Source organism: Colias croceus, chromosome 10 (genome assembly GCF_905220415.1).
Source record: "Colias croceus chromosome 10, ilColCroc2.1".
In the NCBI taxonomy this organism is placed as follows: Eukaryota; Metazoa; Arthropoda; class Insecta; order Lepidoptera; family Pieridae; genus Colias; species Colias croceus.
Genome location: NC_059546.1, coordinates 3,668,384 through 3,689,701, shown reverse-complemented (window position 1 = coordinate 3,689,701; position 21,318 = coordinate 3,668,384). Strand labels below are relative to the sequence as shown.

General features: G+C 31.8%; 2 protein-coding genes across 2 annotated transcripts; one reads left to right on the top strand and one right to left on the bottom strand.

The window, feature by feature from the left end:
- Positions 1 to 4,046: 4,046 nt before the first annotated feature.
- On the top strand, positions 4,047 to 7,509 carry LOC123695007 (leucine-rich repeat protein soc-2 homolog). The gene has a single exon (XM_045640686.1). The coding sequence runs from the start codon at positions 4,381 to 4,383 to the stop codon at positions 6,073 to 6,075; it is 1,695 nt and encodes a 564-aa protein (XP_045496642.1). The 5' UTR covers positions 4,047 to 4,380; the 3' UTR covers positions 6,076 to 7,509.
- A 1,012-nt stretch (positions 7,510 to 8,521) lies between these two features.
- Positions 8,522 to 21,073, bottom strand: LOC123695026 (ras-related C3 botulinum toxin substrate 1). The gene is made up of 6 exons (XM_045640710.1): positions 20,916 to 21,073; positions 20,706 to 20,821; positions 20,413 to 20,562; positions 20,256 to 20,338; positions 10,355 to 10,515; positions 8,522 to 9,618 (listed from the first exon to the last, which is right to left on the bottom strand). Exons 2-6 carry the CDS (start codon positions 20,819 to 20,821, stop codon positions 9,541 to 9,543), a joined length of 588 nt encoding a protein of 195 aa, XP_045496666.1. The 5' UTR covers positions 20,916 to 21,073; the 3' UTR covers positions 8,522 to 9,540.
- Positions 21,074 to 21,318: the final 245 nt, after the last annotated feature.

The window sequence follows — 21,318 nt, the reverse complement described above, 5'->3', positions numbered from 1 at the left end:
CGCCTAGAAATGACTGAAAATACACAAACTAGTGCTTTTTTTGCTGTTGGTATACTACCTTTTCGAAAATTGAGTTGGTAACACTGAACATTATCGTCCGATAGTTCACGGGAATATCGGTGTTGGCTCCGATATCCGATATCGGACCGGACAATGTGAAAGACAGGTACCTAAATCATACATTTTACTTAGCCTCCGATATCGGATATCGGCTATCGGCGCCCGATATCCGATATCGGACCGGACAATGTGAAAACGCTCTGCCTCAAGAAGCTTATATCTTATACACTGGAGATTTCGGTATGAACATTTGACGTGTAACAAGAAAATTGTTGTGTTTTATCACTTTCACACCTAACTTGGTATTGCCACTGTTAATACGAAGTTTTCCCAAGGCTACTATGTATGCCGTAATATTCTGTGCAAAAGGTTAGTTTTTGTACATGAGTTTGTTGATAAATTGCCAACAACGTCATTCAGAAGCATTGTTGGATGAGACAATTTTTATTTATGCTAAATAAAATAAGTATCTGGACCAATTATTAAAAAGCGATACTCCCTGATTATGGGTAGTTACCATAATAAAATTGTAGCAACTCTCACTTTGACAATATGGCATAAGTGTCAAAAAAATTGCGTCGCTTCGAATATTTAAGTTAATATTGTTGCGTATTTAATAAATATTTTCCGAATATAAATAATGTATTGCATTGTGAAAAATTGCAGAAGTGTTTGGACATCAAATTCTGGCATAGAATTTCACAGGCAAGTGTATATTTACGTTATTTACAATATTCCTCAATACTCCTGCATTTACCTGTTTAGAATCATTTCAATGGCAAAAATTGTAAAATTTTGCATCATTTTAGCTTGCAAGGGAAAGCAGTCATGTTAAATTTGTTATTTTCCTAATACTTTATCATTTTTCAACAAGTTTTCAATAAACAAAATTAACAAGTAAGGTAACCATGATGACGAGTTTTTATGGATAGTGAAGAGAATATATTGTAATAACAATATTATGATGAAATTTAGAACACCATTTTCAAGATTTTTACTAGTAATGAAACAACACTCGACATCGGTATTGCACTCACATGTAGTTATAAGATTTTTCGTTTTTACATTGAAATTTATACTTTTTTAACTTACCTCATATTTTTTGTTTTAGGTATTTCAGCTTTCCAAAAAGTAAAATAAAAAGAAATATATGTGCCCATCAAGGGTAAAATTACTGAAGATTACGACCCAGAAAAAAATACCTTTTGAAAAATAAACTTTGTAAAGTTAGCTGAAATTTGTGCAAGGCGTTTAATATAAACAGTTTTTCTTTGATGATTTTGGCTTGAAATTGACACGTCGAAGCAACGCGTTTAAAAAGAAGATCTGAGTAGCTTACAATTTGGTAAACAGCATCTGATGCAAAACACAACTTTCCTCTATTTACAAAGAATGTTAATGCTATATATCGGTTCATATCCAGGCTTTGTAGCCAAGAGTTATTTAAAACTATCATTCTATACCAATTAAAATTGTATGTACCTATAAAGTATGGCCAGTAATATTATAATATAATTAATACTGTTAAAAATATATGTCGTTATTATTTATAGACCATGATTTTTAGTTTTTTCTATTTCGAAAAATCCTGAATATACAAACCAGTGTGGTCACCCACAGAAAGAGACAAAAAACAACACTGACGTCATTCAAGGTTATATTTTCTTGTGACAAGTCAATGGTCATAGTGCAATCTCCAGTGTATTAGATATAAGCTTCTTGGTCAGCCTTAATGGGAATAAATGTCTTTAGACCTTATTACAATAAATGACCCACAGAAATCTATACATATAATAAATCTGTAGAAGGGTCAATTCTGTACATTGAAAATATTGAAAAAATAACTAGCAGGGGGTGTTACTGGATCGATACCAAACCCAAATATGTGATTAAAAAAATTTTTGTCTGTCTGTCTGTCTGTCTGTCTGTCTGTATGTGAAGACATCACGTGAAAACTACCGGTTCGATTTCGATGAAACTTGGTATAATTATACCTTATTATCCTGGGCGTAAAATAGGATACTTTTTATCCTGGAAAAATACGTAGAAAAAAAATTAATCTCAATTTTTCAGTTATCCATAGACGTTATTCTGTAGTAGGTACCGCGAACACACGTTGCGTATTATTATAGACCTAGGCGTATTTGGGTCCAATAGATATTTATAAGATGTCATTGTCCGAGTTACTCAAAATGGAGAAATAAACCATCCACGCAAAGACCGACATCCGCGCGGACGGAGTCGCGGGCGGAAGCTAGTCATCAATAAATTGATGCCTATTAAAAGTGATGTTAGGAGCATGAAAGGTCGAACACACAGGTCGAACACGTTGGACCTCAAAGATTTTCTTGTTCTTAGATAGTTATAACATTTCCCTGTGTCACTGAATAAAATAAATAACATTTTTTAATTAATATAATAAAAACTTTTGAAGAGTTCGCAATAAACTTAGATCCAATGATCAATTAATTATGTATATAAGAAATATTAAAAAAATATCATTTATGTATACAGAAATATAAAGAGCATGGGACATTTTAGTATGAAGCCTGGTATACCTACCAATTTGCGATAAAAAAAAAAGTCATTTTGGCGGCAAGAGATGAAACATGTGCCAATCGATAGTACATCAAAATACAAATAGGAAATACTCTTTGGTAAAATGTCGTAATTGATACGGTTTCGGAATAAATAAGAGTTTAAAAAAAAAATTTTTTTTTTAGTTTTTTGAATTATTTGTTACTTCTTACACTTAAACGATAAGACAAAGCATATAAAACTTCTATTTGTAATAAAAGGGTTTCAAAATGTTGTATTACTATCAAAACGAAAGTAATAAACCAACTTTGGGCTAGGGATACGCACGTGCGGTGCGTCACTTATAGACAACCGTTATCGATATGGTTAGTTACGATGAAGATCAGTTTAGTTTCAGTTTCGGATGCAAATAAATTATTGAGTATTGGGTATTGGAGTAAATAAGTTTTTTTTTTACTTAACCTTTAAGTGTAAGAAGTAACAAATAATTCAAAAAACTGAAAAAAAAAATTTTTTTTAACCCTCATTTATTCCGAAACCGTATCAATTACGACATTTTACCAAAGAGTATTTCCTATTTGTATTTTGATGTACTATCGATTGGCACATGTTTCATCTCTTGCCGCCAAAATGAAGTTTTTTCAATATTTCCAACTTTAGGTATACCAGTTAGGTTCCTTGCTTTTTAACTTTAGATTGAATAAAAACTTCAATAAACTAAAAAATTGATTAATATCATGATCTAATAATAAACTGCGCGACTTCGCATAATATTATGGCAGCTCCCTGTTTGTAGCTCTCAATTTTTGATATACAGGGTGTAATCGTTAAGTGTGCACAAGCGATTATTCCGTAACTATTGCAGATATCAAAAAACTTTAAACTGATATCGAAAGTACTTAACCAAATAAGTAAAATGGCATAATAATTTTTTAAAAATAAAACGAGAAATATCCAAAAATGTTACATTAAACGCTCCCATACATTTGATTTCCCATACATTTTGTATTCATAGCATATTTTCGAAGTGACGTCGTCATTGTGCAATACAATGAGGAGCTCTATTTAAAGTTTCTAAATGAACTTCCCTTCAAATTTGCGAAGTAATTAAAGCAGAAAACCAAAAAAAGAAAGAGGAAGCTAAAATCTTTTGTACTTGGTACAAAAAAGTACATGGGATATTCATATTATCTAATACGAAATGTATGGAAAGGTTTAAACATAATTTTATAGTTTTATTTTTAAAAATTTATTATGGCCATTTTACTAGTTAAGTCGTTAACTGTGGTCGTTAAGAACTTTCGATATCAGTTTAAAGTTACGGAAAAATCGCCTGTGCACACCACGTGCACACTACCCTGTATATTACACAGTATATACTTACGTAGTAACTAATACTTAATCTGTGGTATGTACTATGTACGATTTTTTATCTGTTTGATGTTTCGATTTGCGAATTGCGATTCAAAGAAAATTTGAAGATACGCTGTCCTTGTTCTAAAATTAATAATTTTTACAAATAATTCCATCTTAGTCATAATCGAAAAGTGTTTAATTGGAAGTGTTTTTCTTTTTGTAGTGTACAAAACGGTAAATATAAGACGCTTTACGACAAAATAGTGACTATCGGGGACAATAATTTTCCTAAACTGCATTTTGAATATCAGTATTGATTGTTTCCAATCATTGTAAAATAGTGCGATGAAAGTGGTTAATATTATTTATTTTACTTAATTCTTCAGTGATTAATATTAAAAAATCACGTGTATTGACAAGTGCGGAATGAATCTCGATAATTCATCGAGAGAGAATTCGGAAGCGTTGGATTCCGTCGGCACAGTAAGCCCAAGAGAGAAATATCACAGTATGAAGGATAAAAAGGTATCAGTACCAAGTACGGAAGGTGCACGGCCTAAGGTCGTGACTGTTAAACACCCTGAGTCAAATAAACCAAAACCTACAGCTAAGAAAAACAAACCCATTCAAGCCGATTTAGATGTCATCAAAGAGTTCATGAGATGCAGAGATGAAGGAGTAAAAAGATTAGATCTCAGCAAATCTTCAATTACTTCTTTACCACCAAATGTTAGAGATTTGACTCATCTAAATGAGTTTTATTTATATGGAAACAAACTGGTTGCTCTACCTGCAGAGTTTGGCTGTTTGACAAATTTACAAACACTGGCTCTCAATGAGAATTCACTGACAAGCTTGCCCGATTCTCTTGCAAACTTGCAATCATTAAAAGTTTTAGACTTGAGGCACAATAAATTGAATGATATTCCTGAAGTAGTCTACAAATTAACATCTCTAACAACTTTGTTCCTGAGATTCAATAGGATAAGAGTAGTGGGAGATGGCATAGCAAATTTAACCAATTTAACCATGCTTAGTTTGAGGGAAAACAAAATAAAAGAATTATCATCAGGAATTGGTAATTTAGTCAACTTGGTTACTTTTGATGTATCACACAATCATTTGGAGCATTTGCCTCAAGAGATTGGGAATTGTGTAAATTTGTCTACATTAGATTTACAGCACAATGACTTGTTGGACATACCAGAATCAATTGGCAGGTTGCAGGCTTTGACCAGGTTAGGATTGAGATATAATAGGCTTACTTCAATACCAGCTAGTCTTAGCAATTGTGTTAACATGGATGAGTTTAATGTTGAAGGAAACTCAATTTCTCAGTTACCAAATGGTCTACTTTGTAATTTAACTAAATTAACCAGCATTACTCTATCAAGGAACTCATTTGCAAGTTATCCATCAGGAGGCCCTGCTCAATTCTTTAATGTTTACTCTATTAATTTAGAACACAATCAAATTGATAAAATACCATACGCTATATTTTCCAGAGCAAAAAATCTCACAAAACTCAACATGAAAGAGAATTTATTAACTTCTCTTCCTCTAGATATAGGAACATGGCTGAACATGGTGGAGCTCAACTTGGGCACAAACCATCTCACCAAACTTCCGGATGACATTCAATGCTTACAAAACTTAGAAGTTTTGATCTTATCCAACAATCTCCTAAGGAGAATTCCTCCCAGCATTGGTAACTTGGGAAAACTGAGAGTACTGGACCTTGAAGAAAATAAATTAGAAGTTTTGCCGAACGAAATAGGATTTCTGCATGAATTGCAGAAGTTAATAGTTCAGTCTAACCAATTAACTACATTACCCCGCTCTATTGGTCACTTGGTTAACCTCACATTCTTGAGTGTAGGTGAAAATAATTTGCAATATTTGCCTGAAGAGATTGGCACACTTGAAAATTTAGAATCACTATATTTGAATGATAATCCAAATTTGTGCAACTTGCCATTTGAACTAGCCCTATGTGTTAGTTTGCAAATAATGAGCATTGAGAATTGTCCATTAACTGCTATTCCATCTGATGTAGTGTCACTTGGGCCATCATTAGTTATTCAATATTTAAAATCGAAAGGCCCCTATAGAGCCATGTGATATGAGGAAGATGATTATTTACCATCTACATCTGGCACTGAAATACCTTAAATTCTATTAATCCAAGAAAATTAAAGGATAATTTCATATATAATAGCATGTCATTATAACTTCTTTGTAATCATGCTATAAGTTTTATTATGTGTTTACATAATATAGTTAAAACAGAATTTAATCAACATTACTTTAAATCAAAGTTATGCTTTAACTACTAAATGTATTGGTGTTGTATATAAATCTAGATATCAAATGTTCAGTACTTTCTAAAAGTAAATCTTATTTAAAAAATGTTTTTATTGTATATCCAGTGGCCAAAAAGGTATGATTTATTATTCTATTATATCTTAGATAAGAAGACATGTAACTGAATGTTATTTATATATTTTATGTGTTGCTGTTGTATAAATGTGTAGATTTAATTTACAGAAATTACTATAAGCTTAAGCAAAAGCATGACAGCAAAGATTTTAATATTTTAGTAATCTTATCAAGAAAGTACATCTATGTTAAAAATTACCATTTGAATTCAATATATGTATTTGCTTAATGTCATAATTATTGATGTTAGGATTTAATATGTGTACATTAGTTTATAAGGGTTGGCTTTGATTGTTTAGAAAAGAGAAGTATAGGTATCATATAAGACAATGTGCAGTCTTGTATTTAGTAAATTATTAATTTGACTTTGAAAACTATCCTACACATAGTACACCTAGGGGCCCTTGAAAATAGGCATGGTAAGGATTTTAATAATTTTTACTATGAAAACATTTAGGATCTCATGGTTTCTCACAGTATTTGATTTTATTTTGTAAATGTTTCTCTCTGAGACATTGCATTGAAACTATTTTATTTATGTGTTTTAATTAATAATTCTATATGCGTAAACAAAGTTGTTATAGGTGTTACATTTTATGTATAGCTGGCTTTTTTAAATAATATGTTTCATTGTTTATCAGTGTTGTAAAAATATTACATTTACTATTTTAATGTTTATAGGATTTGTAGTAAGAAGTTGTATGCTCATGTATAGTCCTTAGTTTCTTACTAACATCTTTCAATTAGAAATAATATACAATGTGAAGTACATATAATTCCTTTTTATATTTATATTAAAGGTATCAAGTAATAAATGTGTCATCAACTTGTTTTGCACATAATACCAATTGTCAATTAAATATGGTATGTTGACATTCAAAACTGATCCTTATGATAGAATCATGTCCAATTATTATTATCAGACCATGTGTAATATTATAATATATACTTTTGAATGGCCTATAAGTGAATGCTTCTAAATTGTGAATTTTTGGTTATTAACAATGAAAAAATATACTTATCCCAGTTAGAACAACTATATTACCCCTCTGTCATTAAGGTATTAACTATATTACAGTACATACTAACTCAATGCCCTCTGTACTGATTGTTGGCTTTTTACCCGACTGCCAAAGAAGGAGGGTAATGTTTTTCGAGTGTATGTAAGTATGTATGTATGTCTTTTCCTTTGTGACCACTTGTAGCCTAAACGGCTTGATGGATTTTGATGTATGAGGTATCGTTAGATTTGTCTTGATTACGGGAGTGTCATAGGATACATTTTATCCTAAAAGTCCCACGGGATAAAGACATAATAATATTTTTTCTAAATTTCCCTTTAAAAAAATATGTATGCGGTTTGTTTTACTCTTTTTTTAGTGTGCAGTCGGGTATTTTGTTTTTTTAATAATAATTACTTGTTAATTTTTAACTTCAAAATGATTCATTTTTTAATACTTTTCACACTATTTTATTATTGCCAATCGTGTTTTGGTTGTTTTATTGTGATTAATATAAACTGTGATTGTTATGTATCTAAACAATTGAGTAATTAGTATGTAATAGCATACATATTTAAATAAACAAAATTTAATTTTGTTAAAGATTTGAACTATATTGGCCATTTGGAACTTTGTTAACATACAGGTTAAAATATAATGCATTTAATAACTATCCACGGTGTTCTATAATTATGTGACAAAAATAAGACTTAATGTGTATTTTTTTTAAGATTACTTTTGCCACTGTGTAAGATTTATGTACTCCTATGTGTTATTAATTACTATGAAATAAATTATATAAATCGTGCAAATTGTTTTATTTTTAAATCCATACTTATTATTATTAATATTATAAATGCGAAAATAATTAATCTTTCTGTCTGTCTGTTACTCAATTACGCCTAAACTACTGAACCAATTTTCATGAAATTTGGTATGGGGATATTTTGATACCCGAGAACGGACAAAGGCTACTTTTTATTCCGGGAAACTGACGCAATCCCGGAAATCCCACGGGAACGGGAACTATGCGGGTTTTTCTTTGACTGCGCGGGCGGAAACCTAGTATGTAAATATGTAATGCAAGATGTGATGCTTCAATGAAAGGATTAAAACAAAAACACAGATTAAATTCAATAATTTATAAAGTGCAGTTACATAAGTTTATTATATCGATAGATTGCGCATTTCGTCCTTAAATATAAATAATTGAAGTTATATACAATATATTTCAAAGCGTTACCTGTAAATCAAAGCAATCTATAAAATATCTAAAGAACAATAATCGTTGCAGTATGATAACGCACTTGAATGCTTATTCATTCTTACATATAAAAATATTCGCCCTAATAAATCACTATAAAACACACAATATCATCATCACATGCCCATTAGACAGTATGAAACTAAACTATAAATACAAAATTCGATAAAATGAGACAAAAATATTAGAATAAATATGTAGCATCAATATATAGCTATCCAAAATGCCGCCATACTTGACGAGTGACAAAATATATCTGATACAAAAAATAAATTTATCAATACATTTTTGTCGCAAAAATGCTAATAAATGCTGCTGACTTTTAATTATAAATGCTGAACAGTACAAAACATTCATCCCTGCAACTAATGACAGTACTATTTGAGTAAGTTAATACAATTTACTAGCATCTATGATCAGTCCTTATTCACAAGTTACATATTAAGAATATATTTCAAAAACCTTTTAATATCATCATTGAGGTTCATTTGTGTAATATTATAAAAATAACATTGTTACTCAATATTATTTAACAGTAACAATTTGTTTCCAACCGTAACAGCTTTATTTTACAAACATGTCTAAACTTACACCTATATTCATAAATCTTTGGCATATCTATTTACTTAAAAAGCAGAAAATATACATAAGAATGTATTATTGTGATGATTCATTTGTAATCTTGAAATTATTATTATGGCACATAATATCGCATAAAAGGATAAGAAGTAGCATGAATAATATATTGTGATCCGCTAAATATATTATCAAGGTTTTTTTTCTAAAAGCATTCACAAATTGGTTCAGAAACACATTATTACTGTCACCTTGAGATTCCTGCATGAATATGTTGACTTAACTTTGTCATTTTGTGCATCACATTTACATGATAAGACACTTCCTTTGATGTCTCTTTTGAGGCTCTGGCCTTAATACTGCACGAACTGCTTCATCAAATACCTGTTATAATAAGAATTGAAAATTTAAAACTTTATATAAAATAGTTAAGAGATGTTATTTAATGTTCTCTTTAAAATCCAATAGAACTATTTATATGTAGATATGTGTTTTTAAATGGAAATCCCTATTTCATCTTTTGGAACATTATGTAAATTTATATTTTTGGTTTTATGGCATTCAAATGCTTTATAAATATAAATTTATATAGAATAGAAAAAATTATCATATTGGTTGAAATGGTTGTTAATCATCTCAATAGATGGCGCGCGGTGTGTCCCTTCAGACACATAAAACTGAAAGAATAGAATAAATTCGATCGCTCGGGCGGGTCACGAGTGGCAGAGTTGGTGAGGCATCCGCCCCGGAATGGCGCGAAAGGATGCGGGTTCGAGTCCCGCCTCGTGATCGAATTTTTTCTATTCTTTATAAATTTATACATTATGTAAATATCAAATAGTTAAACATAATATAATTTGTATTAAGCAAGAGGTAATTGCTATTTAAGGCAATTGAAATGATATTTTAATTAAGAAACAATAAATTTTTATGGATGTTTGAAAGAGTAACACTCTTTCACACGAAAACGTAAGAATAGATTAAGATGATACTTGGCAGTGTTGTAGCCTATATACCAGAATGACACATGCTCATGTATCATTCCGGTATGAAAGTACTTTATTGGCAACAGGTAAAATTGCATGGCAAAGTTTAATAAATTCAGGGGTAATATATATACCTGTTTGAGTCCACGCTGAGTCAAAGCTGAGCACTCCATATATTTAACAGCTCTGATCTTATTTGCAAGTTTCTGTCCCTGTTCCCGCTTTAGAGGCGACATGCCCTGCTCAGACAGCAAGCTCAGTGTTTCGCGATCATCTCGCAAATCAATTTTTGTACCTGAAATTGTTCAATATACCTTTAAGTATTTACAATTTTTAAAGACATTCTAGGGTCCTGCTTAGAGAATACAATCCCGAGCATGATTTTCAATCCCGGGATTACGGGATTTTTGATGGGTAATCTCGGGATCCCGGGATAGTCCCGGGATCAGCCTTATGTGGGAATTGGGTTCTAATTAAAAAAAAATTGAAATGTTTTTAATATTGTCAGTTGCAATAATACTAAAATAAAAAATATACAAATCAAAAGCCTATTTAGAATTTCGGATTTAGAATCTTAGAAATATCAAAGCATCCAATACTTTCGTTCTGGGAATCCCCGAAGGGGAATTATCTTATTGAAAAAAAAATGTGTGCGTGTACTAGTGTACACACGTAAGAAGTGAAACTTCTTTATGACCTTATTTTTCAAAAAATAATTTACTATATGCAACTTTACAGAAATACGTCGAATCACGCGTGGTAGGGATAAGAAAAAGATGGCGCGTAACGCAAAAATGTTACACTAAATTTTTTTCCAACCCCGATAAAGAAGTTTCACTTCAAAAATTCCGAGTGGGAAAGTCGCTTCTAAGGTCTGCTATTATTAGGGCCGTACCAGTATAGTCCGTATCCATATCATACCTTAGGTTAATTTTATGCTAATGTATAATCTAGCCAATAGGTCATAGTTAAGGCTCAACGGATCGTAGAATGCAAAACAGAATAGCTGTTTATGCTATTCTGTTTTGCATTCTACGATGTGTACTTAACTTTACAGTTAAGTGTAAAGGGACCTGTGGTGGATTATTTCACAAAAAATGTGCAAAGAAATTGCCGCATAACGATTTATGTGAAGATTGTGTGAAAATAGATTCAACACCCAAATCACCGAAAATCTCTTAACGGAAGTCAACAAAAAGCTAGAAACAGTGTTTAAAATAGAAAACAAACTACAGGAGCTGACAGGACTAGTCGAATTTTATTCTGAGTGCTACGGGGAACTTTTAGAATTCAAACATAAAGCAGATAGGCGAATAACAGCCTTAGAAAGACGCAATGTTTATTTAGAAAAATGTAACATGGCATTAGAGGAGAGATTGGAGAAGATTGAACAAAAAGAATTGGAGAGAAGTGTAGAACTAGCATTTGTGGAGTGTCACGAAAATGAAGATCTGAAAGTGGTGGTCGAGTCTATCGCCAAAAAATTAAACCTTCCAGTTGAAGACATACAAGAGGTAAAGAGGGTAGGCGCGCCAGAAAAGAAGGTAGTAACAAAACTCGACGATAAGCCGCGTCGACCGCGCCCGATCCTTCTTACGCTTCGGTCCAAGGCGGCTAGGGACCGGTGGATAAAGAAACGAAAAATACTTCTTACTAACCACAACATTTATGGTAATGAAAATCAACAAAGGATTTTTATTAACGAAGAAATGACCCCATTAAAACGCAAACTTTTTTGGACCGCCAAGCAGCAGCTAAGATCAAAATATTCGTATATATGGTTTCAAAATTGTAGTATATTGGTAAAAAAAAATGAGTCTGAAAAGCAAATTTTTAATATAAGATGTGAAGAAGATATTAAGTCCCTGATTCAAACCGAAGAAACACAAGTCGAGTAAATAGCAACGTAATACTGTATTTATTCTATTATTTACCGTAACTGTGTTAAGGTGGATGTTCCGACCGTCCCTCCATACATTTTTGATTACCTCTAAACACTTAACACAGACACTATTTCTTTAAAACTAATCATTTTATCACTTCTCTATAATGAAATGTGTGCGCGTTCGACCTTTTTAATCAATAATTTACAATATTTACTTAGAAAAACAACAGTAAAATACCGGAAAAATTTGACACTTCTACAGTAGTGTGCGTGACTTTTGCCAAGCGAAACACGACATAAAGCACGACATCTAGCGCATAGACTATATACTTATTACAGATCTAGCGCGTCAATGTCTAAACGAAAGGCGATGTTTAGACATAAGACGCGCTAGATGTCGTGCATTCGCGTTCGTTATCTTATACATAATGAGCATAATTCTAATAAATCAAAGTTCTATGTAAAAATTGAGTAATTTCATTTCCAATCGTTCAAAGAAAATAACAATAAAATAAAATAAAACTAATGACCTTAGAAACTATGTTTTTTTTTGTAAACAATTTATTACTCATTATTGTTCGTCCGTCGTAGGTCTGTAAACTGTATTGTACACTGAAGGTAAATGGTACTGTAGGTACCTACTTTAGTTCGGCGTCGTCCGTCGTCGGCTTGATATAAATTACATTCTTGATTTCATTGACACGCGCTATGATTTGCGCGCGGAATTTCTTGTGTTGTGAATTTATTTTTGTATGCTATGCATTTTAATTGATTCAAATTGCAATGTTTCTCTAGTATGCATTTGAGACTATATTGTAAATTGTAATAATTGATCGTGGGTATAGTAATTAATTATTCTAATAACGCAATTAGTAATATATGTATTTTCGGTGGGATTCAAAACAAAAAATTGGCCCGTGATTTTTATGAAATTTCACCACATTGCAAATCACATCAATCATAGTTCATACACATGTATGACGAAAGTGATTAGTATTGTGGCTAACATTGACTCATCAGTTCATCACTGAAACCAGTGATAAATCAGTACCTATATCATATTGTGTTTGAATATTTTTAAACAATGATATAAGTATACAATTATTATAAATCGGTAAACTATCAAAGTAATCACAAACTTGCAAACATTGGTAAAATGTCCAGTAGTTTATGAGCCTATTCATTACAATCAAACAAACAAACAAAGTTTTCCTCTTTATAATATTAGTGTAGACAAACACTATGAATACGATCACGAATGCAAATTCGGGGATTTTCTAATTATTGCTAAATAATAATTGAATTCGTTTTGAAATACTCTATAATTTTTAGTGTATAAATATTAAATAGACATTTATAATGTGGTGCTCATTTTTTTTGTACTGCTAACGCTATTGTAGGTACCTATTTTCGTTGTTTTATTTCAAGTGAACACGGCCATACAATTTTGTCACGAGCCGCCTATGATTGTAGGTACTTTTGTTAGGCTCCTTCGTCGTCCGCGTCGCGTCCGCGTCGGCTCGAAAGTTCTTGATTTCATTGTCACGCGCTATGATTTGCGCGCGGATTTTCTTGTGTTGTGAATTTATTTTTGTATTATTATTATTTTTTATTTTTTTTTTTATTTTATTGATTCAAATAAAATATTTCACTAGTATGCATTTGAGACTATATTGTATTATGTATAATTTATCGTAGGTATAGTTATTCTTATAACGCAGTTATATTTTCGGTGGGACAATTTGACCCGTGATTTTTCTGAAATATCACCACGTTGCAAATCACATCAATCATACACATAACACACGTATGACGAAAGTATAGTGGCTAACATTGACTCATCAGTTCATCACTGAAACCAGTGATAAATCAGTATATCATATTTTATTGTGTTTGAATATTTTTTAAACAACGATATATACAATATTATTATAAATCGGTAAACTACCAAAGTACTTCCGAATTTTCAGACAGACAAACAAGTAGTTTGAACACGCAGTTTTCTTATACTAGTAGCAAAAATCAAAACCATAATATTATGTTTACCTACTACCTATATTTTACTAAAAGTCGAGTGCGTCGAAATCGTAAATAATAATATAATGTTTTTCACCTTCCTGGTTATTTTCCCATAGTAAATAGTGTTTTAGGTTTGTTGTTGTAGGTAGGAATAATAATAATTATTCTTACTTGTTGGTTATGAAATGTATATTGAAATAATTTACTTTTACAAATCATTAGTGATATTAGTTTTGAGTGAAAATGCTTGGATCAGCATAATATTATATGGTACTTCAAATACATGTTTTGATAAAAAAACAATAGTGTAATAAAATAAAACTGCGTTTTATTGTAATCAATGTTGACAGTTTTAAATTCCAAAATTATTGATCAATAAAATAGTTTACACCAACAAATATAACTTTTATTTTTATAACCATCGTTCATAATATAAACCGTAGCAGGTGGCGTTTTGAAGTTCTGTCTACTCATACAGAAAAATGGAAAACTTGTTTTTTTTGTAAACAATTTAAATTACTCATTATTGTTGTTTGGCTGTGTGTTTGGCAACTCGAAGCGTGGTCGTCCGTCGTAGGTACTTTTGTTCGGCGTCGCGTCGTCGCTCGTCCGCGTCGGCTTGATATAAAACATTCTTGATTTCATTGACACGCGCTATGATTTGCGCGCGGAATTTCTTGTGTTGTGAATTTATTTTTGTATGCTATGCATTTTAATTGAATCAAATTGCAATATTTCTCTAGTATGCATTTGAGACTATATTGTAATAATTGATCGTGGGTAGGTATAGTAATTAATTATTCTAATAACGCAATTATATTTTCGGTGGGATTCAAAACAAAAAATTGGCCCGTGATTTTTATGAAATTTCACCACATTGCAAATTATATATTATACAATGACAATTACAATTATTATAAATCGGTAAACTATCAAAGTAATCACAAACTTGCAAAATATGCTTTTCCGAATTTTCAGACAGACACACAATTTTATTAGTTTGTTTTAGCAAAGTAGGTACCTATACCTATACGCTTACGTCGCGCGTCGCGTCGCGTCGTCGAAAACGGTGCGCCCAGAAACAAACATACCTACCTAATTCAGTTACAATCCTTTTTTTGTTCCGTAATATATTGTATTCTAATACGATTTTTTTTATTCGTCGGCCAGTTCTACTAGGTATAAAAAGATAAAATTGAAATATAATTATTGTAGCGACAGCCATATTATGTTACTATGTTTTCGTAAATATGTTTTTCACCTTCCTGGTTATTTTCACATAATCTTATATATATATAAATGAATCGCAAAATGTGTTGGTAAGCGCATAACTCGAGAACGGCTGAACCGATTTCGATAATTCTTTTTTTATTATATTCCTTGAAGTACGAGGATGGTTCTTATGTAGAGAAAACGTAAACATGTACCACGGGCGAAGCCGGGGCGGACCGCTAGTCTAATATAAAAATGAATCGCAAAATGTGTTGGTAAGCGCATAACTCGAGAACGGCTGAACCGATTTCGATAATTCTTTTTTTATTATATTCCTTGAAGTACGAGGATGGTTCTTACTTCTTATGGAGAGAAAACGTAAACATGTACCACGGGCGAAGCCGGGGCGGACCGCTAGTAAATAATAAAATAATAAATAGTGTATTAGATTTGTTATTGTATCTTGTATACCTACGAATAATTATTCTTACGTCTTGTTGGGAAATGTTCAAATACCTACCTATTGAAATAATTTACTGTTACAAATCATTAGTGTTATTAGGTAGTTTTGAGTGAATAGGCATGGATCAGAAATTCAGAATATAATATGCTACTAACTACTCAAATACATACACGCCAAACTTGTTTTACATTCACGCCATCTAGAGTTCAATCTTTATCATTTTTGTATACGTCTGTGTGTGTAAACGACCCTGTATGCAATGACAGATGTTAAAACGCGTGGTTTTACCGAATTGGGTGGATTTTAAGGTAATGATATGACATATTTAAATAAAATATAATATTCAGTAATCGCCATGACTATTCCTACGACCTTAATCTTTTCCAATTACGCAAAAACTCAAATAAACTAGAAATGTAGAATTCAGCGCCATCTAGCGGGACATTGGCTGGGAACAGATCGTAGCAATCACCTTAAGGCTCATACATACAGTATTAAAATGATGATGGAATAGAATATACTCGATACAATGATACGAAAGATTGGAGCAAATATTTTAAAGGCAAACAAAAACAATTAGATATAGTACACCTAAATATAAGATCATTAAGAAAACACTTTAGTGAATTTATGGTCTTACTACAACTTTGCGATGAAAAAATAGATATAATAATACTATCGGAAGTAAATGTAAAAAAAGAAGAATTATCGTTTTATAAAATACCGCAATACAACTTACATGCAAATACAAGAGAAAATAATAGGGGAGGGGGCTTATTGATATACTCTAAGAACTCATTGAATTTTTACGCAGATATAAGAGAAACTTCAGCCTCGGAAATACTAGTTGGAAAATTAAAAACAGACAAAAACATAGTTCACATAATTGCAACGTACCGACCGCCGAACACCAACAGATTGCAATTTTTGAGTGAGTGTGATCTTCTACTTAAGCAGATATTACCATCGGATGATATATTATTCATAGGTGACGTAAACTTGGACTTGTTAAACAACAGACTGAATAACACAATTTCACAATATAAGAATATGATGTGTGAATACGGCTTAAGATGTGCAATACCGGCGAGTGAGATTACGCGCGAGGCGATCGTTGACGGCGTCGTGCAGTCGTCGTGCATTGACCATGTGTGGGTGCGTACGCGCAACGCGGCGAGCGTCTCTGCACACATGCTCACCTGTAAGCTGTCAGATCATCACCTGATAGGAACGCGCTTAGATCTCGTGCCAAACGTTTGTGAACCGTATGTACCGACATTAAAGTATACTTTGTGTAATAAATTAGTTAGAAGTAAATTAGATAATGTTGATTGGTCGGAATTGTTGACATTAAATTGCCCATTGTTGTTGTATGAAACATTGAGTTCGTTGTTTGGCAGCATTTATAATTCTTATAAAGTGGCAGTTGTACAAAATTCTCATAGGGAAACACAACCGTGGGTAACTAAAAAAATTAAGGGAATGATTGAGAGAAGAGATGAACTATTCAGAACCTGGAAAAAATATCCTAAAAATATGAATAAAAGATTAGAATATACTAGGTATAGAAATAAAACAAATAAAATTATAAATGCTACCAAAAATAAATATAAGCAGGGGGAACTACAAAAATGTGAAGGGGATTTTAGAAAAATATGGTGTAAAATTAATGAATGGCTGGGACGTAGCAAAAATAATGTAGATGCGACAATAATGAAATATTTGGGCGAGAATGAGAACATTGAGAGTATATTATGTAATAATTTTTCAAAAACATTTACACAAGAAATTGTAAGTATAAAACATAAATGTAATCAAAAATTTTTAGATCGTAATGAATATGTTAAAACGAGTAATGTTTCTTTTAGATTTTTAAAAGTGAGCAAAGAGAAGGTTGAGAAGGTTATTGACAAATTAAGCTGTGATAAAGCCCCAGGCATAGACAAAATTAGGGTTCAAGATTTAAAATATGTTAAAGAAAAAGTCAGTCCCGTTTTGGCAAATTTCATAAATATGTGTATATCAAATGGAAAATACCCAACAGAACTAAAGAAATCTCTAATTAGGCCAATATATAAACATGGTAGTCATTTGGATTATTCTAATTACAGACCTATAGCCATCTTGTGCGTAATTAACAAAATTGTAGAAAAAATAATTATTCAACAAATAAGTTCTTTTTTGGAAAGTAATAATGTATTGTCTCAAACACAGCATGGTTTCCGGAAGGGTCGTAGTACTGCGTCGGCTTTAACTGACTTTTCAGATTATGTGAACACAGGGCTTGGCGGTGGGCAGTGGGTCCTGGCACTGTTTATAGACTATAAAAAAGCATTCGACACGCTGGGCCACGAGCAGCTTTTACAGGCTATGGACGAATGTGGGGTAAGGGGACCAATTAACCAATGGTTCCGAGAATATTTGGCGAATAGAACTTTACGTACCGTCATCAATGGAACGACTGGAGCTGAGATACCTGTGGAGCTAGGAGTCCCGACCGGCTCCGTTTTCGGCCCGGTTGGTTATATTATGCACGTGAACAGCGTGTCGAATGTGGTCAAGAACTGTAAGGTCTGTATGTACGCAGATGACATGTGCCTGCTGCTCGCCGGCAACGACACAGCAGTCATGGTGGACAAGGTACAGAGTGATTTCGAGAACGTGTGTAAGTGGGCACATGACAATGGTATAATTCTCAATATACAAAAAACTAAGTGTCTATATATTTATTCACCACACAATAAAAATGCTAAAAACTCAGCTTTTCAAATTAATTTAATAGGCCACACATATGAATGTTTTCATAATAATAAAACTAACTGTGTATGTAGTAAATTGGATGTCGTTGACAATATTAAATATTTGGGGTTGACAATTGATAAACACTTTAATTGGAAATTACATGTAAATTATGTGTGTAATCGTTTGAGATCAGTCTTGGGACAGTTTTACTACCTAAGTCGGATTTTAAATAAACATACTCTGTACGTTGTTTACTATGCACTTGCTGACTCAATAATAAGTTATGGACTGAGTTGTTATGGATTAACTTTTAAAACATACTTAGATCAAATTAAGAACCTACAAGTAAGATTAATTAAGTATTTAGTTCATAAGAAAGTTCGAAAGAAGTTTAAAAATAATTATGACAAATTATTTCCATATTGTAACATCCTACCTGTAAATAATTATAAGGCTATATATTTAAATGCCATAGATACATATTATAGTAATGACTTTAAAATTGTAAAACAGTTTAGATTTAATACAAGAGCGTCAAAAGTAAGAAAATTTTATGTACCAATAACAAAAAATTGTTATGACCAGCGATCTAGAAAATATTATATACCAAAAATTTGTAACATGTACCCGATTTTACTAGACGATAATAAATTAAAAATAGGATCTGTAAAGAGTAAATTAAAAAAATACATTTTGTCAAATATCTAGTAGATACTAGCTTTCCGCCCGCGGCTTCGCCCGCGTTGGCTGAAACTTAACATAATATAGATTATTTATACTGAAACCTTCATCTTGAATCACTCTAACAGTTGAAGAAAAACAAAACTGCATGAAGCGCGGCGCTTAGTTTTATAGATTTAAGTATAAATAGGTACAGAGAAATGTGACTTTGTTTTATACTATGTAGACTTTGTTTTATACTATGTATGTCATTTATAGCGGTATTTAAGTGTTTGTTTATCAACTAATTTGGCAATGTATAACCCAGGGTAATATATAATAAGTAGGAGCGCATCGCCAACAAACTGTTTTACAGTTTGGCGAAAATTTGTTAAGGTTATATAGTGTTAAAATATTATAGTGTAAATTAATAAATAAATAATTATATAAATCCCGAAAATACCGGGATTAGCCAAGTGCAGTTCGGGATCAGAAAAGGGTCGGGATCCCGGGATTGTATTCTCTAGTCCTGCTAGTACCATATTTTTTTGATTGATTTAAGTATAATTTTTTATAGTAACATAATATACATGGGACATAATATACATAAAGCTTTTAGGATATTTTTCTTACTTTGAAACAATAAATTATCAGATATATTATGTAAAATGTAAATGTCTGTGTGGGTAGTACAAGATTACAAGAAGCATATAAAACAGAAAAGTTAATGCAATAGAAATATCGTAATTTCTTAGTTATATTTAAACTAGGTTTCCGCCCGCGGCTTCGCCCGCACAGTCAAAGAAAAACCCGCATAGTTCCCGCTCCCGTGGGATTTCCGGGATTGCGTCATTTTCCCGGGATAAAAAGCCTATGTCCTTTCTCGGGTATCAAAATATCGCCATACCAAATTTCATGACAATTGGTTCAGTAGTTTAGGCGTGATTGAGTAACAGACAGACAGACAGACAGAGTTACTTTCGCATTTATAATATTAGTATGGATTTAGATTAAGACAATGTCACAAAACAAATTTCATTTGGATTCTACTCACCAACCAGGATGATAGGGGCATCAGGACAATGATGTTTAATTTCTGGATACCATTTTGAAGTTACATTTTCATAAGATGAGGGACTGAAAATCAACAGATATTTGTGTTATTTGAACAATGTTGATATTATATTCTTTAAGATTTTTCAAATAAGTACCTTGTCACACTGAAACAAATAAGAAACACATCAGTTTGTGGGTAACTCAATGGTCTCAGTCTATCGTAATCTTCTTGTCCCGCTGTATCCCACAATCCTAATGAAACTGCTACTCCATCAACAACCATTGGTGCTGAATAGTTGTCAAATCTGTAACAGAAAATTTATTAAACATTGAATCAGACAACAGTTAAAGATAGTTTTAATTTAATTTCCAATAAAAAAAATTAACTTTAAAGCGATCTTATTCATCTAAAATGTAACAATGCTTATTTCAATAAGAAATTACTTACACTGTAGGAACATATTCTCCCGGAAAACTATCCGTCGTGTAAGATATAAGCATACAAGTTTTTCCCACAGTTCCATCACCTACAACCACGCACTTAATTGGTCGTCCTGAAGACATCTAAAACAACGTAAACTTATGATAAAATACAGAAACCAGATTATGAGTCACAAAAAAGCAAAAAGTTGAAATGGAAATACACTTATAAATGCACCTTATTATAAGTTTTATTAACTATTGGTTTGTTTTTATTAATATTATTATTCCGTATATTTGTTTAATTCACTGTATTTTATGGATAATAATTCATTTAGGGATTTTAAAGCCAAAACTCGATCCCAATATAGAAAAAACACATTGAAAGATGGTTGCTTGGTTGCCAGATAGATTATTTTGTGTGTTGTGTAATAAAATATTAATCAAAAATTTATTTTATTGTATACAGTATCTTTATTATTATATTTGTAATTCTATTACTTCAAAAATGAACTATCATAATTTAGAAAGATCGTCATTGTATTTACAAAAAAAACGTCATTGTAGTTTGTAGATTACGGAAATTGTTTAAGGAACTGGCAATACTGATGACAAATTGTCAAATGTCAAATATTAACGAG